This window comes from Homarus americanus, unplaced genomic scaffold, assembly GCF_018991925.1.
Source record: "Homarus americanus isolate GMGI-L3 unplaced genomic scaffold, GMGI_Hamer_2.0 scaffold48088, whole genome shotgun sequence".
NCBI classification, from domain to species: Eukaryota; Metazoa; Arthropoda; class Malacostraca; order Decapoda; family Nephropidae; genus Homarus; species Homarus americanus.
The window spans coordinates 131633-149477 of NW_024719965.1; the positions used below are offsets into that span (position 1 = coordinate 131633).

A 17845-nucleotide genomic window follows, 5' to 3' on the forward strand; every position below is an offset into this window, starting at 1 on the left:
GCCTCCTTCTCCTCCCACTGCCACTCCCTCCCTCTCCCTCCACACTGCCACTCCCTCCCTTTCCTCCACAGCACCACTGCCTCCTTCTCCTCCACACTGCCTCCTTCTCCTCACACTGCTACTCCCTACCTCTCCTCCACACTGCCACTCCTTCCTCTCCTCCACACTGCCATTCCTACCCTCTCCTCCCACTGCCACCCACCCCTCTCCTTCACACTGCCACTCCCCTCCCTGCACTCCTCTCCCTCTCCTCCACACTGCCACTCCCCTCTCCTCCCACACTGCCACCACCTGCCACTTCTCCTCCACACTGCCCTCCTGCCCTCTCCTCCACACTGCCACTCCCTCCTCTCCTCCCTGCCACTCCCTCCCTCTCCTCCACTCCACTCTCCCTCTCCTCCACACTGCCCTCCCACTCCCTCTCCCTACTGCCATTCCTACCCCTCCCTCCACACTGCCCCTCCTCCCTCCCCACCCCCACCCTCTCCTGCCCCCTCCCTCCTCCTCTCCCTCCCTCTCCCTCCACCTGCCACTCCCTCCCTCTCCCTCCACCCTCCCTCCCCTCCTCCACACTGCCACTCCCTCCTCCCTCCCCTCTGCCCTCCCTCCCACTCCACTCTCCTCCCTGCCCTCCCTCCCCTCTCCTCCACTGCCTGCCACTCCCTCCTCTCCTCCACCACCCCTCCCTCTCCTCCACACTGCCACTCCCTCCTTCTCCTCCACACTGCCACTCCCTCCCTCTCCTCCACACTGCCACTCCCTCCCTCTCCTCCACACTGCCACTCCCTCCCTCTCCTCCACACTGCCACTCCCTCTCATACCAGCCTCGTGTAAACAGACACAACTAAAACACTGCCAGTTATTGTAAGGTGACACATACCATATTACCTGTAATTAGATAAGCATTTCTAATATGACACATGTATTGACAGACGAGATATTAACCTCATTAATCAATAGGTAGACCCTTCCTGGCAAATAAATATGGAGTGAGATAACTAGTCCCTATTTTTTGTGAACGGACGAAAATTCACTGTACTTACCAATGAAACACCTAAATGCAAAAAGTTAGGTTAGGTTTAGGTTAGGTTAGGTTAGGTTCAATGAGTTTTTGTCCTTCTCTCCCCTATGTCAACACCCCCGTACTCATGCCTCAGTATGTGCCCCGTAAATATAAACTTGGCTCACATACGATACTCATTGGGCAGTTTAATGGCAAGCGTCTGAGAATCAAAAAACCCTAATCAGCAACATAAAAGATCTGACCATTCACCCGGTGACCCACGAACCTGACCCATGACACTACTCTAGGTTGTTGTATCGGCACTGATGACTCTCACCCTTCTCTGTGTACGGTGCCAGCTGTTAGGTTGACTCTTAATCACGCTGTCAGGTGAGGTAGGTGTGTTGCGTTGGTCTCTGATGACAACACAGTAAAGAAGGCGTCGTTAATAGTGTCTAGACTTGTGCTAAGAGACGTTAATATTGTGTCTCTGTGTATGGGAGACTGTCAGATCTACCACGTGGCAGCTGCCCCATGGTAGGGAAGGGAAGGAAAGAGAGACAGTGTTAATCACACCAGCGTGTAGGTGTGAGCTCATTCACATCTTCTACATATCCTCGGCGCCATAACACACTCTCCCTCCCGGAACCCAAATTCAATTACCAGGTATTGTCGCCCTGAACCCCTTCCTGAATTACGAATCCGAGTCCTCCTAGCCCCCCCCCCCCACTATAATTAGAAACTGTAGACTGGTTTAAGTGTAAGAAATGATAGTGACTGGTAGTAGAGTGGAGGGTAGGGGAGAATCACATTAGCCATAAAGTTGGACACCATTACTTGGGATCTATAAGGTTCACAGGTCAAGTTTTCCTCCGGAGTGAAGATGTAAGCAGGTTCCTAACTATCTCATCTTCAGCTACACAACACAGAGGTATATAATTCAAGGTTCATACGCTAAATGCCTCACTTACCTGGAGATATGAGTCCGACAATTAATTAGCTCAGGTAAGTTAATAGAGAAAGATGGAGTCTCAAAGGTAAACACAATATCTTCCTCGTAGACCCAACACACTCTCCCAGCCTCTACACCGGTTATTCATCTCGACAGTACAGAAATATAGTACACGCAGCGAGAACAACACAAAGATGTAAAATAAATAGTTAACCGGTGTAACTAGGCCATTAAACAGGTGGAACAAGAACAAGACAGGTGTAACAAAAACATGATAGGTGTAACAAGAACAAGACTGGTGTAACAAGAACAAGACAGGTGTAAAAAGAAAATAACAGGTGTAACAAGAATATGACAGGTATAACAAGAACAAGACAGGTGTAACAAGAACATGACAGTTGTAACAAGAACCTGACAGGTGTAACAAGAATATGACAGGTGTAACAAGAACAAGACTGGTGTAACAAGAGCAAGACAGGTGTAACAAGAACATGACAGTTGTAACAAGAACCTGACAGGTGTAACAAGAATATGACAGGTGTAACAAGAACAAGACTGGTGTAACAAGAGCAAGACAGGTGTAACAAGAACAAAACAGGTGTAACAAGAACATGATAGGTGTAACAAGAACAAGACTGGTGTAACAAGAGCAAGACAGGTGTAACAAGAACAAAACAGGTGTAACAAGAACATGACAGGTGTAACAAGAGCAAGACAGGTGTAACAAGAACAAGACTGGTTTAACAAGAACAAGACAGGTGTAACAAGAACATGACAGTTGTAACAAGAACCTGACAGGTGTAACAAGAATATGACAGGTGTAACAAGAACAAGACAGGTGTAACAAAAACATGATAAGTGTAACAAGAACATGGCAAGTGTAACAAGAATATGACAGGTAACAAGAACATGACAGGTGTAACAAGAACATGATAGGTGTAACAAGAACATGACAGGTGAACTCACTCTCAGCAGTAAGCTTGTTGCCCATACAGATGATCTTAAGCTCGACACGGCCCCTCCTCTCAGTGTGGTCACAGCCGCACAAGTTGGGTACACTCTCAGTACATCGCTTGTGGACGTTCATGTTACATGCTGGGGAGGAGAATGAGAGTATAATTAGTATTCAGTACACAGTATTGGTTATTATCAATACACACACACACACACACACACACACACACACACACACACACACACACACTACAACGTATCAGCGCACATGACACACACACACACACACACACCGAGGGCGAGTCAATACAGGATGGCATTGTGTGGTGGGGTATATATGGTACAGGTATTTATATGTAAGAGTGTGTATGTTTTAATATATGTAGGAGGATTAATTCCAGGTGGTCAGGTGTGTGTGTGTGTGTGTGTGTGTGTGTGTGTGTGTGTGCTGGGAAGACAAGAAAACAAATGCCAGTATTCTCGCTGACACCAACTGTAGGAGCATAGAGGCTACCAATATCCGCGAACAACTACGTTGGACTGGCGTAACGCATGGGGGGGCACCATACGAGGTGTCAATACTTTAGAGTTAGCCCGACTGCACAACGAGGAAGACAAGCGCCAACGCCGGAAAGCCGCTGCCACCGCCCCTCCCGCACTAGATGTAGCCCTCCACTTGTGCAATATCTGTGAACAACTCTGCTGGTCCCGTATCGGCCTCTTTAATCACCTCAAAACTCCCCAACGAAGGTGACATCCTTAATAACTCATACCATTGTATCATAGCTGGATGATCGTCATACTTGATTCCGAGTGACAACACAGTAGTACCAAGTGTGTGTGTGTGTGTGTGTGTGTGTGTGTGTGTGTGTGTAATCATTAGCAACTTGAATCCGTCTCTTGGGGATTTTTGTACATTATTTTTACCCCTCAATTTCCGAAAATCCACTTTATTTAAACTGGTGTATTAAAATTTCCCTTTTAAACCCAATTTAATTTTATTTAGTAATATTTACTATTTAATATTATCGGCTTTTATTGGTAATATTCCTTAGTTATTATCCATTTTCTCTTTTATCACCTCTGTTCCCCTCATTCCATCTTTATTAACCCTTATCAACGTGCCTTATTTCCTCTCCCTCACTCCCTAGTTCTTGTACACCCCTTAAACTACCCATCACTCCTCTTGTCTCCCCTTATTCCCTCCCCTCTCCCCCTCGCTTAGTTTCTGCTGCTCCCTCTCCTCTCCTTCCTTCTCATTATTTTCCCCTCTCCCCTAACCACCTCATTCTCTCCCTCTCACCATCCTGTCCTCTCTTATCTCCCCTTCCTCGAATTTCTTCCACTTCTCTTCCTACTCCTTCTCAACCACTCTCACCTTTCCCCTTCCTCTCCTCAACCACCCACCTCCCTTCCTCCTCCAACCATCCCCATTCCCCTATTCTCCCATACCACGCTTCCTCCTTCTCATCTTCTCCTCCCCAACCATCACTCCCCTTCTCCTCCCCTCACTAGACTAACTATCTCCCCTCCTAATTATCCTTATCTCCCCCTCTTTCCCCCTCCCAACATTATCGTTCCCATTTCCTCCCCCTCCTCGCCTTCTCTCTTTCTCCTCACCTCCCCCTCCACCTCACCTCATCTTCCTCCCCTCCTCACCACCCTCCCCACCTCCTCACCCTCCACCCCCACCTCCCACCTCACCTCACCACCCTCCCCTCCCCACTACCTTCACGAGCTAATATGAACATTCATCTCCCGGTCTTTTGAAGGCGTAGAGGAAACTGCTGTAAAACCTTGATTGCGGAAGATGTGTGAATACCAGGCAACGAGCTGCTGGCCTCGGCTGACGTCACCAAGGAGGAGGAGGAAGGGAGGAAATGAAGAGAAGGGGAGGTCATGAGGGGAAGGGTGGGTCAGAGGGGAGGTTATGAGGGGAGGTTATGAGGGGAAAGGTGGAGGTTATGAGGGGTCAGAGGAGGTTATGAGGGAGGGTCAGAGGAGGTTATGAGGGAAGGAGGGAGGAGGGTCAGAGGGAGGTTATGAGGAAGGGTGGGTCAGAGGAGGTTATGAGGAGGGTGGGTCAGAGGGGAGGTTATTGGGGAGGAGAGTTATGAGGAAGGGAGGGTCAGAGGGGAGGTTATGAGAAGGGTCAGAGGGAGGTTATGGGTCAGAGGGTGGGTCAGAGGGGAGGTTATGAGGGGAAGGGTGGGTCAGAGGGGAGGTTATGAGGGGAAGGGTGGGTCAGAGGGGAGGTTATGAGGGGAAGGGAGGATTAGAAGAGAGGGAAGGTAGAGGAAAGGAGAAGGGGAGGATCAGAAGGAAGGAGAGAAAGGCAATGAAGGGAGGAAATACGGGGAAGAAAGGGTCAAAAAAAGAAAAAAAGAGGAGGAAGAAGGAAAAAAAAGGGGGGGGGGAGAACGTAAACAAGGCGGTAATAACAATCACTCACAAAAGACAACCTAACCTAACCTAACCTAACCTAACCTAACCTAACCTAACCTAACCTAACCTACCAAATGGTGTTACCTGAGTCAATGTTACCTGAATTTATCCAATCCTAATAAACAACAAAAAGATATTAATATAAATGACACCCATTAGCACGTTAATTGGGTCATTATCTAAGGTAATGAAGTAATGTGATGATCTAATTAATAGTGGTTATAACTCAGGGGTCAATTTCTACCAGGCACCATTTTTTTTTCCAAGGATAATTTGGTTATAATTTTGTTAATTTAGGATGGTGATAATTGTCTGGGTTATACTTTCCCAGTTAGTTTCACCGTGAGACTACATCAGTAATGTCACCAGTATAATCACCGATATTGCCTTCAGTAAAATAATTAATAGCACCAGTCCAATCACCAGTACCAGCCTCATTCAGTATAATCACCAAGACCACTATTGCACTCACTTTTACAATCACAAACTTAATCACCAACAACCACCACCACTACTACAATCACTACCACCAACATAATCACCAATACATCACCATTACTACAACTACCACCACTACTACAACCACCACCACTACTACAACCACCACCACTACTACAATCACTACCACCACCACTAACTACTACAGCAACTACCACCACTACTACAACAACCACCACCACCACTACAATCCCCACTAACAGCACCACAATTACCAATACAGTCACATCATCGCACCCTCCCACATTACACTCGTCACCAGTTAGTGTCTTGTGGCCTAGAGTCTCCCACTCCCATGATCCAACACTCCCAGGTCTTATTGTGTGTATAACGGCAGACTATCCTTAATACAACACCTATAATGGTTTACTATTATTCGTACTGAAATTCATCTAACTATCCAAATCAAGACCAAAAAAAAAAAAATGTCACCTGGTCTTCATAATGGCGACTTGTTTTTTTGTTAATTTTTTTTAAAGGTAAGTATCGCTTTAGTACAACAACTAATACGGGTAATTTATACATTAATGATCCCTTCTACAGGTAACATCCCCATCAATCATGTAAACAAACTCCAGACCGTCAACTAAGTTAAGTAGGTGTTTCCTGTGACGCCGTAGTGCTGTGATCTGGTCAATTTATTTCATGTGTGGATTACTTCTTTAATTTCTCGATTTAGATTTACACTTGGAGTATACTTCAAAAGATTTACACCAAAATTTAGTTTATTTTCCTCGGTACAACGTCGCCATGATCATCAGTCAGGGGTGATGTCTCCCGCTGGTGCCGCCCATCTGATGGCGAGTGTAAGAGTAGAGTGGTCTCAGTACACGCCTCCAGGATGACTGATGGGGGTTCAACTTGAAACAACACTTTGCTACATAAAACACCCTCGTGGGGGGTGGGGGGAGAAGATCAAAGGTCACACATCCACCAGACCGTTACTACCATCACCAGCTTCAAACACCGCCACATCATCGTCTCCTGGGTCGAGCTTCTTAAAGGCGCGTGTGGTGAATTTTCCTCGTTGCCTTGAGAAGTTAGACCGTGCAGTACCTAAGTGGCCGATTTAACCTTAGGATAGAAATAACGTCCAACACAGCGTCCAAATTAAACGTCGAGTATCTTATCTAGTTGAGTAACAAATTTCACGTATATAATAATTAATACTCTGGATAACTACGGTACTTAAAGTGATAAATAAAACTAAAACATAACCCTCATTAAAACTGGACTTATATCGCTATTTCCGGAGTCATAATTCAGACACGTTATGTACTATACTGTACTGGGGTGTCCTGGGGTAGCTCTATCACCGGCCAGTAACGGGTACACAGGCCTGCTGAATATATACAATTTCTACTAGCACATCAGGCTAGTAACTTCTCAACTCCACTAGCTTACACAAATGTTTATCAGGCCTAAATATTTTCCAAATTATGAGAATATCCTGTATGTAACATTCGAAGTGATTGAATGAAAGTTAAGTTTAAAACACCAATAAATGACTGAAGGAATTTACTGGAACTGGAAATAACAAATGTAATTAGTAAAACGAACGGAACAAATGTTGTTACACAAAATGGCTACAGGTAGCTGGAAAAAAAGGTACACACTCATAATTATTAATAATAATAAGAGCGGTTATAAATGCAATTGTGTACCAGATATTTTTTAATTGAAAAATTTTATATTTCTTTTTTGCATACGACCATTTTTTTTTCTTCACAGTTAAAAAAAATGTTAGACACTTTCACTTTTGCATGCGGCAAAATTACCACGCGCCCGACGGGCTAGTAAATATAAAATTTAACTCACCGCGGGAGAGAGAGTTTCCGACGCCCTGGTGTACATGTACAGTAGTTCGTATATATTCCCCCACATAATTTTTTCACTAAGTAGGAAGGGACCGAGGCAGGGAGGAGAGGCGTCAGGGTGGCACCACCAGTATTATTGCGGTAAAGTACATTTGACGTCATAAGTTATATTTGTGATGCCGTATTCACTTACCAAGAGTTATCTATTATAAAATGATGAAAAACAGATCAAATACATGCACAAAGATGTAGCGTATTGTTGCCATACTTAAACAAATTAAAAAGATTATCTTGCATACCCTGGAGGACAACCTTCTCCACAAACTTAAAAAGTTCATCACTGGAAATGAATCACCAGCTCTGAGAACCAACGACAGGCAGCAGCTACCATCACCTCCCTGAGTCCTGGAGGGATGCCGCCTACCCCCAGACCGGGACACTCGACCAATGAGTGCTATTTAGTCTAGGGAACCAGGTATTCAGCCTAGAGTGGCCAATGTGAAGCCTCGCCAGAGTAGTCTCCGAGGGATACTCCCTGAGGTGAGTCTTTCTTGTAAACTCGTGGAGCTTGTTTGGGCCAATAATGGCCTCCCACAACAACACTGCCAGGCATTACACGTGGCAGTTTTAAACCCAGTAAGGGAGTCGTTGAAGAACAGGGTTAAGACAGGGTACAGCGGCCATGGTCACCTTGTTCGCCAAGTTGCAATGTAAGAAAGAGTCATTCTAGTGTCTCAAGAAACAGAGGATGGAGTGAGTATAAGGACTCTAGACTAGAGCCTGAGGGGCGCTCCTTGAGTTACTAAAATTGACAACTCAGTAAAAAAAAAATGAAGTAACAGCAGGTAACACACCGCTTCGGGAAAATGATGGAAAGCATGGGATGCACGCTCAAAAAACATCTCTCTCTCTCGCGCGCGCACACGCACAGTCTCTGTTCCAGATATTCAACTTTCGTCTCAGTGAAGTGTTGACAGAAGTGCACCTTGGGGTGGGTCCAAGGGGCGCCTGCCGGAAACCTGACCGGACAAACAGGAGTATGAGGGAGACGGAGATACTCAACACCACGTGAGTAGGGTACATGATCGGTCAGCATCCAGAAGGAAGTAATCTTTCCCCAACAGACAGACACTTCTCAAGAGTCTGAGAGCTCCTGGATGCGGTACCAGCACCGAACTATCAGTGACTGGCGTCACAGATCTAATGGCATCCTGCAACATTTACCAAGAGACTTGGAATTAGTGAAGTCTTAAAAGCCCGACAGTGGCTACACAAACATCGGAATGTTATAGGGCATCCGATGCCTTCAAGCAAGCCATTGTTACCAAGGAGTAAACCTCACGTCTATAGTCAATGTTTGACCCCACTAGCGATCAGCTCCCCAAGAAGTGTGAGCCAATACCTGGATCGCATCCAGTGTACAGTGAGGCATCAGCAGTAAGTGGGTGGTAGAGCTTCAGCCTTAAGTGACAACATAGTGCAACGCAGTAGACTGGCTCACCCCCCCACCCCCCACACCGTGCTCCAGCGACCCTGGCACTTTAAAATCATCAGCTCAGTTTTCAGCAGGTTATTAAACACGTCAGTAATTAAAATGTGAGTTTTACGCATTAAACTAGTGCAAGCAAATTAAACCAGCAGTGTGTGTGCTCCCTCCCCGAGGCAAAGAGCAAAAATGTTGCAGTACATCTGTTATGCCGACAAACAATACACTATGTTTATCTGCATGAGAGAGTGTGTGTGTGTGTGTGTGTGTGTGTGTGTGTGTGCCACACAGACGACAATACCGAACAGCTGAAGAAAACAGCAAGGCGGAAAACAATAAGGCAGTGTATAGGTGCTTGAAGGTGGAGGCACGTGCCTAATGGGGGCTTTGGGTTGGTGAAGAGGAAGTCTCAGGGTTGAAGCTGGTTAATCTCTCGATCTGGTGATGCTTCCTCTTGTGGTGTTGTTGCTTTATATTTTCTGGGGTTGTTTATGTTCTGTTGTGGAAGCTGGTTTAAGTGATGGGTTGTATGAGGTTCACATTAGGTGGCTCCAAGACCCTAACACTTCCTCGGGTGCTCTGGTAGAATTTCACCCAACAGCTTTCTGATACGGTGATCTGAGTGGCTGTGGGAAGCACAGCTCTGAGTGTGACCGGGAGCATCGCTTAACTCCACTGGGAGTTGTCTAAGGGGAGCACGTTGAAATGAATTTTTCCAACATGAGACTTGACTAGAGCCTCGTACTCATAGTATATTGGGGATGATAGAAGTGGGTGAAGACCCCAAGAAGCAATCTGGCCTTGGTTAGACTGCCCAGGTTTATGACGTAGACAACTATCTGTCATTTATCCTGCAGTTTATATAGTTAACTATAGTATTTGCTCCACATAAGAACATAACAATGGAGGAAACTGCAGCGTATTCGAGTTAATGATGATATTTGGTAACTTGTTCCACTCATCCACTACTCTATTTCTAAAACAGTGTTTACTTATTTCGCGCCTAAATCTAAATTTGTCAAATTTAAAACCATTGTTACGAGTTCGCTCCTGGTTGGATAGTTTGAGTACCTTTGTAATGTCCCCTTTGTTCAGCCCTGACTTCCATTTATACACCTCTATCATATCGCCCCTCACTCTACGTCTCTCGAGGGAGTGCAAATTAAGATGCTTTAACCTGTCTCTGTACTCAAGGTTCCTAATGCCCGTGTTCCCTACTTCTCAGCCAAGTTAAGACACACATCTAAAATGCTTAACTCGACGGAAAACTTAAACTTCGACCATTTTCCCTAGTTAACAACGACTGCACACACAAGAGGTCACAGACTCAAGCTCTGGCTATGTCGTCCTGCAGAACAGATACAGGTTCTTCTTCAGGCAGACTAACAGACGTGTGGCACAGTCTACCTTACACAAGTGATGGTAACAAGAACAGGGATAACCTTCGTAATTACCCCAGGACAAGATCACCGGGAAAATATAGCCTTTCTTATAACCCAGGACAAATAAGGGGGATCCTTACTGGCCTTCCTTCCTTGACAAGTCCAGAACTTCAGTAGATACGGTGGCCACGTGGTAAGGTAAGGTAAGGTAAATCTTCTCACTCTTTCCCTCTCACCTCACACAATTACCTCGTAACGACCATAATCCTGGCGAGGAGGAGGGACGATGTTGGGAGGGGGGGGGGAGGTTGAGGGGTGGAGGAGAAGGAGCACTTAGCCCACTGTTTACACTAGTCTGTCGGCAAAGTTCCTTCCCCCTCCCCTCACCACCGCCCCTCCCTCACTAACGTCTCATCAGCATCACAATATCTCCCGCCCACAAAATCTTCTCCCTCTCATTATCAAACTAACTCACCTAATCCACTTACGAGAGAGAGAGAGAGAGAGAGAGAGAGAGAGAGAGAGAGAGTATACTCCTCCTCTGCCACGTACCTAACATACTAACGCTAATCTATCTATCTATCTCTGAGGTGGCCAGCAGACCCCTATCTTAGGTGTATGTATGAAGCTACCAGGTAGAGGAGTAACCATGGCACGGTGTTACCATGTAGAGGAGTGACCATTGGACAGTGATACCATGTGTAAGAGTAACCATGGTACAGTGTTACCATAAGGAAGAGTGACCATGGGACAGTGTTACCATGTAGAGGAGTGACCATGGGACAGTGTTACCATGTTAACCATGTAAATGAACCGTAATATAAAAATTGGGTGATTTTACGAGAATACGATATATACCAAGGCAGAGATAAGATATCACGGTATTCGGGTGTAAGATATCATGGTATTCGGGTGTAAGATATCATGGTACCCGTTATCCTGTGTGCTATCTCTGGACTGCTGTGGATGAGGACTTGGCCATAAAGGCTCTCTATATCATAAGAGTCTTGTCTCTTTGTTATGTGAGTCTCTCCTCAACCTTGAACTACGACTTTCACTCGTCGTAAATTATTTTCAAGAGTACTTTCACTTTACACGGCTTTCTTTTTGCTCTCTCTCTCTTCTTTCCTTTCCGTTTCATCTTTCATTTTCTTTCGCTTTCTCATCTCCTTTCATTTACTTTCTCTTTTTCATTTTCTTTCACTCTCCTTTCATTTACTCTCTCCTCTCGTTTCCTTTTCTCCTCTCCTTTCACACTCCTCACTTTGACTGCTCTCTCTCTCTTCTCTCCCTCTCTCCTCTCTTATTCCAGCCTCCAACTTATTCTCATTTCTTCCTTCTCTCCATTATCATCCGTCTTTCTCTCCTCTCCAACCTCCGCTCTTTTCTCATATCTTCAGCCTTTTTCTTCAACTCTCCTCCTCTTCCTCTTCGTCCTCTTCCTTTCCATTCCCCTCCTCCTCCTCCTTACCATTCTCCTCCTCCTTTCCACCCTCTTCCACCTTTCCACCCTCTTCCACCTTTCCATCCTCTTCCTCCTCTCCATCTTTAGTCCTTCTCTCCGCCTTCATCTCACTACCATACTTGAGCGACGTATTCTTTAAGACACATCAAGGCTTTGTGGCGAGATTACTGCAGGAGGAGGAGGGGGAGAAGAGAAGAGAGGGAGGAAGAAGAGGAGGAGGAAGAAGGGAAGAGGAGGAGGAGGAAGGGAAGAGGAGGAGGAAGAAGGAAAGAGAGGGAGGAAGAAGAGAAGAAAGAAAGAAAGAAAGAATGAAAGAATGAAAGAAAGAGACCCACTATTCATACCACCAACAAAAACATTACCTGGAAGGAGATCAAAGACTTGCCTCAAATACCAGAGACTCAGGACAGGTGTGTTGACGGGCCCAGGAACGGCATACGAGACTTACCATTATCCATCACTACCATTAAAGCCCCAGTGACCATTAACCTTCTTTTAAAACCAATAACCATCAATTGAAGCCATTATCCTTCATTTTAAACCATTATTATCCTTAAGAAACTATTAAACTTCTCCAGAAACCATTATCCTCCCTCAGAAACCATTATCCTCCACCAGAAACCATTATCCTCCACCAGAAACCATTATCCTCCACCAGAAACCATTATCCTCCACCAGAAACCATTATCCTCCCTCAGAAACCATTATCCTCCACCAGAAACCATTATCCTCCACCAGAAACCATTATCCTCCACCAGAAACCATTACCCTCCCCCAGAAACCATTATCGCACAGAAACCATTATCCTCCCTCAGAAACCATTATCACTCCACCGAAACCATTATCCTCTAAACCATTATCCTCCCAAAAGGAAACCATTATCCTCTTTAGGAACCATTATCCTCCCCAGGAACCATTATCCTCCCTCAGAAACCATTATCCTCCACCAGAAACGATTATCCTCCCAAAGAAACAATTATCCTCCCAAAGAAACTGTTATCCTCCCCAGGAACCATTATCCTCCCCGAAGACCATTATCCTCCCTCAAAACCATTATCCTCCCACCAGAAACCATTATCCTCCACCAAGAAACCAATTACCCTCCCCAGAAGCCACTATCCTCCACCAGAAACCATTATCCTCCTCAAGAAACCATTATCCTCCACAGAAACCATTATTATCCTCCCAAAAGAAACCATTATCCTCCACAGAAACCATTACCCTCCCAGAAACCATTATCCTCCACCAGAAACCATTATCCTCCCTCAGAAACCATTATCCTCCACCAGAAATATTATCCTCCCAAAGAAACCATTATCCTCCCAAAACAAGTATCCTCCCCAGGAACCATTATCCTCCCAGACAGTATCCTTCAACAAAAACTATCCTCTCCTCCCCAGGAACCATTATCCTCCCCCAGGAACTATCCTCCTCCCCCAGAAACCCTGATCCTCCCCCCTGAAACCATTAAATTTCATCTCAAAACCCGTGGAAGGGCATAGATTCAGACACACACACGTCAGGAATACTTCATATCTCAGCGTAAATACTAAGACCAGGGCGCCACATTGTAAACACGGGTCTTCAAGCTCAAATTCCCTGCACTTAGAAGACACAGTGAGCTGATATGATGCTTTGTGAATCACTATCCAAGTTCGGTAAGACTCACTCACTTTGTATACAGTGTGAGAGAGAGAGAGAGAGAGAGAGAGAGAGAGAGAGTGTGTGTGTGCTCTTTTTATTCTTCCCCCATTCTGTTGACACTTCTCATCTCCTTCATCCACCCACACGAGAGTAAAAAAAAAAATAAAGATAATTACAAGACAGACAAACATACAATTACCAGCATAACCTACATCATCAAACGTGACTACACTAACCTTTAATATAATCCAGGTAAGTTTTCTTTGTTAATATACCAATCAGGTTTTAAGCCGAGGAAGAGTAAACTAGAAGGACAGAATCTATTTTCCAGGTGAGAAGACTCGAGCATCACATCAACTAATATAATATAAAACTTCTCATTATTATACATTTGTTAATATCTTCACTAATATAACGGTTAATATAGCTTTCATTCACCTCAGTTACCCCTCATTCACCTCAGTTACCCCTCATTCATCTCAGTTACCCCTCATTCACCTCAGTTACCCCTCATTCATCTCAGTTACCCCTCATTCATCTCAGTTACCCCTCATTCATCTCAGTTACCCCTCATTCATCTCAGTTACCCCTCATTCATCTCAGTTACCCCTCAGTTCATTCATCTCAGTTACCCCTCATTCACCTCAGTTACCCCTCATTCACCCACCCACCATTCATCTCAGTTACCCCTCATTCACCTCAGTTACCCCTCATTCATCTCAGTTACCCCTCATTCATCCTCAGTTACCCTCATTCACCTCAGTTACCCCTCATTCACCTCAGTTACCCCTCATTCATTTCCTCCACCTCAACAACTCTCCCCCACCCCCCCTTCATGTCAAAAACTCTCCTCACTTTACCTCACCATCATGTCAATAACTATCTTCACTTTCATCTCACTACCATATTACTAACTCTTCGCACCTCCCCACCTCTCCTCACTTCACCTCACCATCATGTCAACAATCATCCTCACTTCACCTCACCATCAAGTTAACAAGTTACAACAACTCTCCTCACCTCACTATCATATCGAAGACAACATCACGTCAGGCCAGTTCGGTTGACATAACATAAGTTGGTTCTAACAGATAATTTGTTAATGTGACCCAGCAGAGGGAGGAGTGAGGAACCTGCTCTGTCTTCCCTTCACTCCTCACGCACCAACATGTCTTCACTTCTCACGGACCAGCATCAACACGTCTTCACTTCTCACGCACCAATACGTCTCCACTCCTCACGCACCAACATGTCTTCACTGTCTCAAATTATTATTAAAGGCCAGATATTTTGCTGGACAAGGCAGGGCGGGACAGTGAGCCATGAGTCATAGCTTTAATGAACAACTCATCAATTAGTCGCCAGGGGGAAGGTCGTTCAGTAATGACGTGGCGAAAACTGGGTAGAAAAGTGGTGACCCAGCCAATGAATGATGGGGCGTCAGCGGTGATCCACAGGTTGAAACAAGTGGGCCGTGGAGGGTAATGTCCTACTTGTCTGTGTGATGTAACAAGACTGGATCAACAGGTGGGGCCAGACTGGGCTTAATGACACCATCGTCCAAGTTTTATTAACTCTGTCAGCTGGTAATACGTGTGTGGATGCGACCAACTATTTAAGCTGCGACAAGATAGATGGTATCCAACATGAAATCAAAGCTGCATTAAGACTTTACCATTACGGAGTGGGCTGGCGTACGAGGTTTTGAGAATGTGCGCCCAGTACCGGAAATTTTTAACCCCAGGTACGAATGGGGAATCTGAAATAGGCGGCGCTTGATACTGTTTACGTGTTTTGCTGGTCGATGAAGGATTCGCAAAGGCTCAAACGATGAATTTCCCTCTTAATAGGTGAACTAAGAACACATTTAACTGCCTCACTGGACCTGAAGCACACAAATAACGTGTCCTAAAATATAACACCAAGACTGTACTTTAATTTGATACACTGACACACGTAGCACCAGTGAGTGAACAAAAACACGGGAGAGAATGCTGGTCAATCTCCACCCACGATGACGGAGGGACGTGAACCAGCGGCGTGAGGGACGTGAACCAGCGGCGTGAGGGACGTGAACCAGCGGCGTGAGGGACGTGAACCAGCGGACTGACACCTGAAGTGTCATCACTACCATAAATATATTGTAAACAGAAATGAACACCTGTTTAGATACATACAAGATAAACCTTTATTTTTTATTCCAACGCCAGCCGACAGCCACACACCTGCCCCATCACTCCTTCCCTCAACCTGCTGTACCTCCTGTGTTCCACCACGGTGTTTCCCTCCACAACACACACACACACCTGGTTTACTTACCCCTGTCCCTCCACGCCGCCCATCACCATATATCATCCCACGAGCTTTTAATAACTTTTATCAAACCATTTTTTTCCCACTGATAAAATGAGTTTGAAAATAGTTTCCACTATATTTTGCCTTGTTGGGGTTAAGTGAGAATATTGTCATCAAATAGTTGTGTTACTGGTGAGGTGAGGTGTGTGTGTGTGTGTGCTCGCACATGCGCTGTGGTTGTGGTGGTATGGTTACGTTTATCCGACGGTGGTGGTGGAGGTAGATAAAAAGTGTGGTGGAGGAGATGTGGTGGTGGAATAGAAAGTGTGGTGGTGGAGTAGATGTGGTCGTGGAGTAGATGTGGTGGTGGAATAGACAGTGTGGTGGTGGAATAGACAGTGTGGTGGTGGAATAGACAGTGTGGTGGTGGAGTAGATGTGGTGGTGGAGTAGATGTGGTGGTGGAGTAGATGTGGTCGTGGAGTAGATGTGGTGGTGGAGTAGATGTGGTCGTGGAGTAGATGTGGTGGTGGAGTAGATGTGGTCGTGGAGTAGATGTGGTGGTGGAGTAGACAGTGTGGTGGTGGGGAGCAGGGAGGTACTCACTCTTGCACTTCTTGCCCTGGTTCTTGACGCCGTGCATCATGGAGCCGCAATGGTCACAAAAGGTGGGCGTGGTGTACGTGGCGTCCTCCCATTGGTGGGTAAGATGGTCCGTTTGCTGTTACCACAATACCACACACGCGGGTTGTACCATACAGTCATACCACACGCGGGTTGTACCATACAATACCACACACACGGGTTGAACCATACAGTCATACCACACATATAGGTTGTACCACACATGACGTCACATCCAACCAATCATATATCGACATTTTAAAGTTATTTATTTTTTAACATTGAACAAAGTGAATGATAATATTGTCATACATATACATATAAAATTATAACAATGATAATATTTTCATACATACAAATACATAAAGCATAACAACCGAGAAAATACACAAAAATATATGAAATTATTGAGAAGAGAACGAAATAAAAGAGACAATAATGCAGGATAAAGAGATAAAAGGGGACAACACAGGATAACAAACGTGATCAGCGGTGATTGGCCAGACGAGTCCACACGTAACAGACATGCGAAGTGAAGAAAAGAAAGGAAATGCATAAGAAAATGACATGCAGAGAAAGAAAAACATAAACAAACTTAAAAAACACACAAAAACAATTAAAAAAGAATAACTTACCATAAAAGAATAACACAGGATTGAACTTAGAATTAACTTACCAAGGGAGTAACTATGATAAAAAAGAACCCACGTAAAACCACTCGACAGACTACTTCGACTCAACAGTTGGAAAATCGTAAACTTACCGTAAAAAAAAAATGAGATGACAAAAAGCATAATACAATACAAATTAAAAGTAACCAATAATGTGACGTACTTACCAAGAGAGTAGAAATAGAAAATGGAAATAAGAGACAGGGAGAACTTTAAAATACCCAGCATATAACCACACAGATGTAGTGATATTTAAACTGTAACACTTGCCGTTATCAGGTGCTTTAGAAAAACTTACAAATACAATGGAAGCAGACAAAAAAAAAGGGAACTAAAAAAAAGGTAGAACGATAAAAATATTCTCAAAATGCCGCCCTAGATACAGACAGTCTCACGTAAACAAACAAACATACTCATCGACTCAGATTTTCGTGGATCTCTTGTGAATGTTTATATTACAACAGGAACACTATCCTCATATGTGACAGACCTCACACATCAACAAGGACAATATTACTCTGTTATTACAAACATTCACACGACCCCCACTAAATAACAGTAAGGCGTTATTGTATATTTTTATGAGGCATCCAGGATAATATATAATAAG

The 17845-nt window shown here is 44.8% G+C and overlaps 1 protein-coding gene across 4 annotated transcripts in view; it reads right to left on the reverse strand.

Annotated features, from left to right (window-relative positions):
• Nucleotides 1–17845, reverse strand: part of LOC121860337 (protein kinase C, brain isozyme-like) — a 118988-nt gene that overhangs the window by 65886 nt on the left and 35257 nt on the right. For all 4 annotated transcript variants that reach the window (XM_042357413.1, XM_042357412.1, XM_042357411.1 and 1 more), the window contains exon 4: nucleotides 2922–3050. In XM_042357413.1, coding sequence (XP_042213347.1) covers nucleotides 2922–3050 — 129 coding nt within the window. The remainder of the gene's footprint in view (nucleotides 1–2921; nucleotides 3051–17845) is intronic.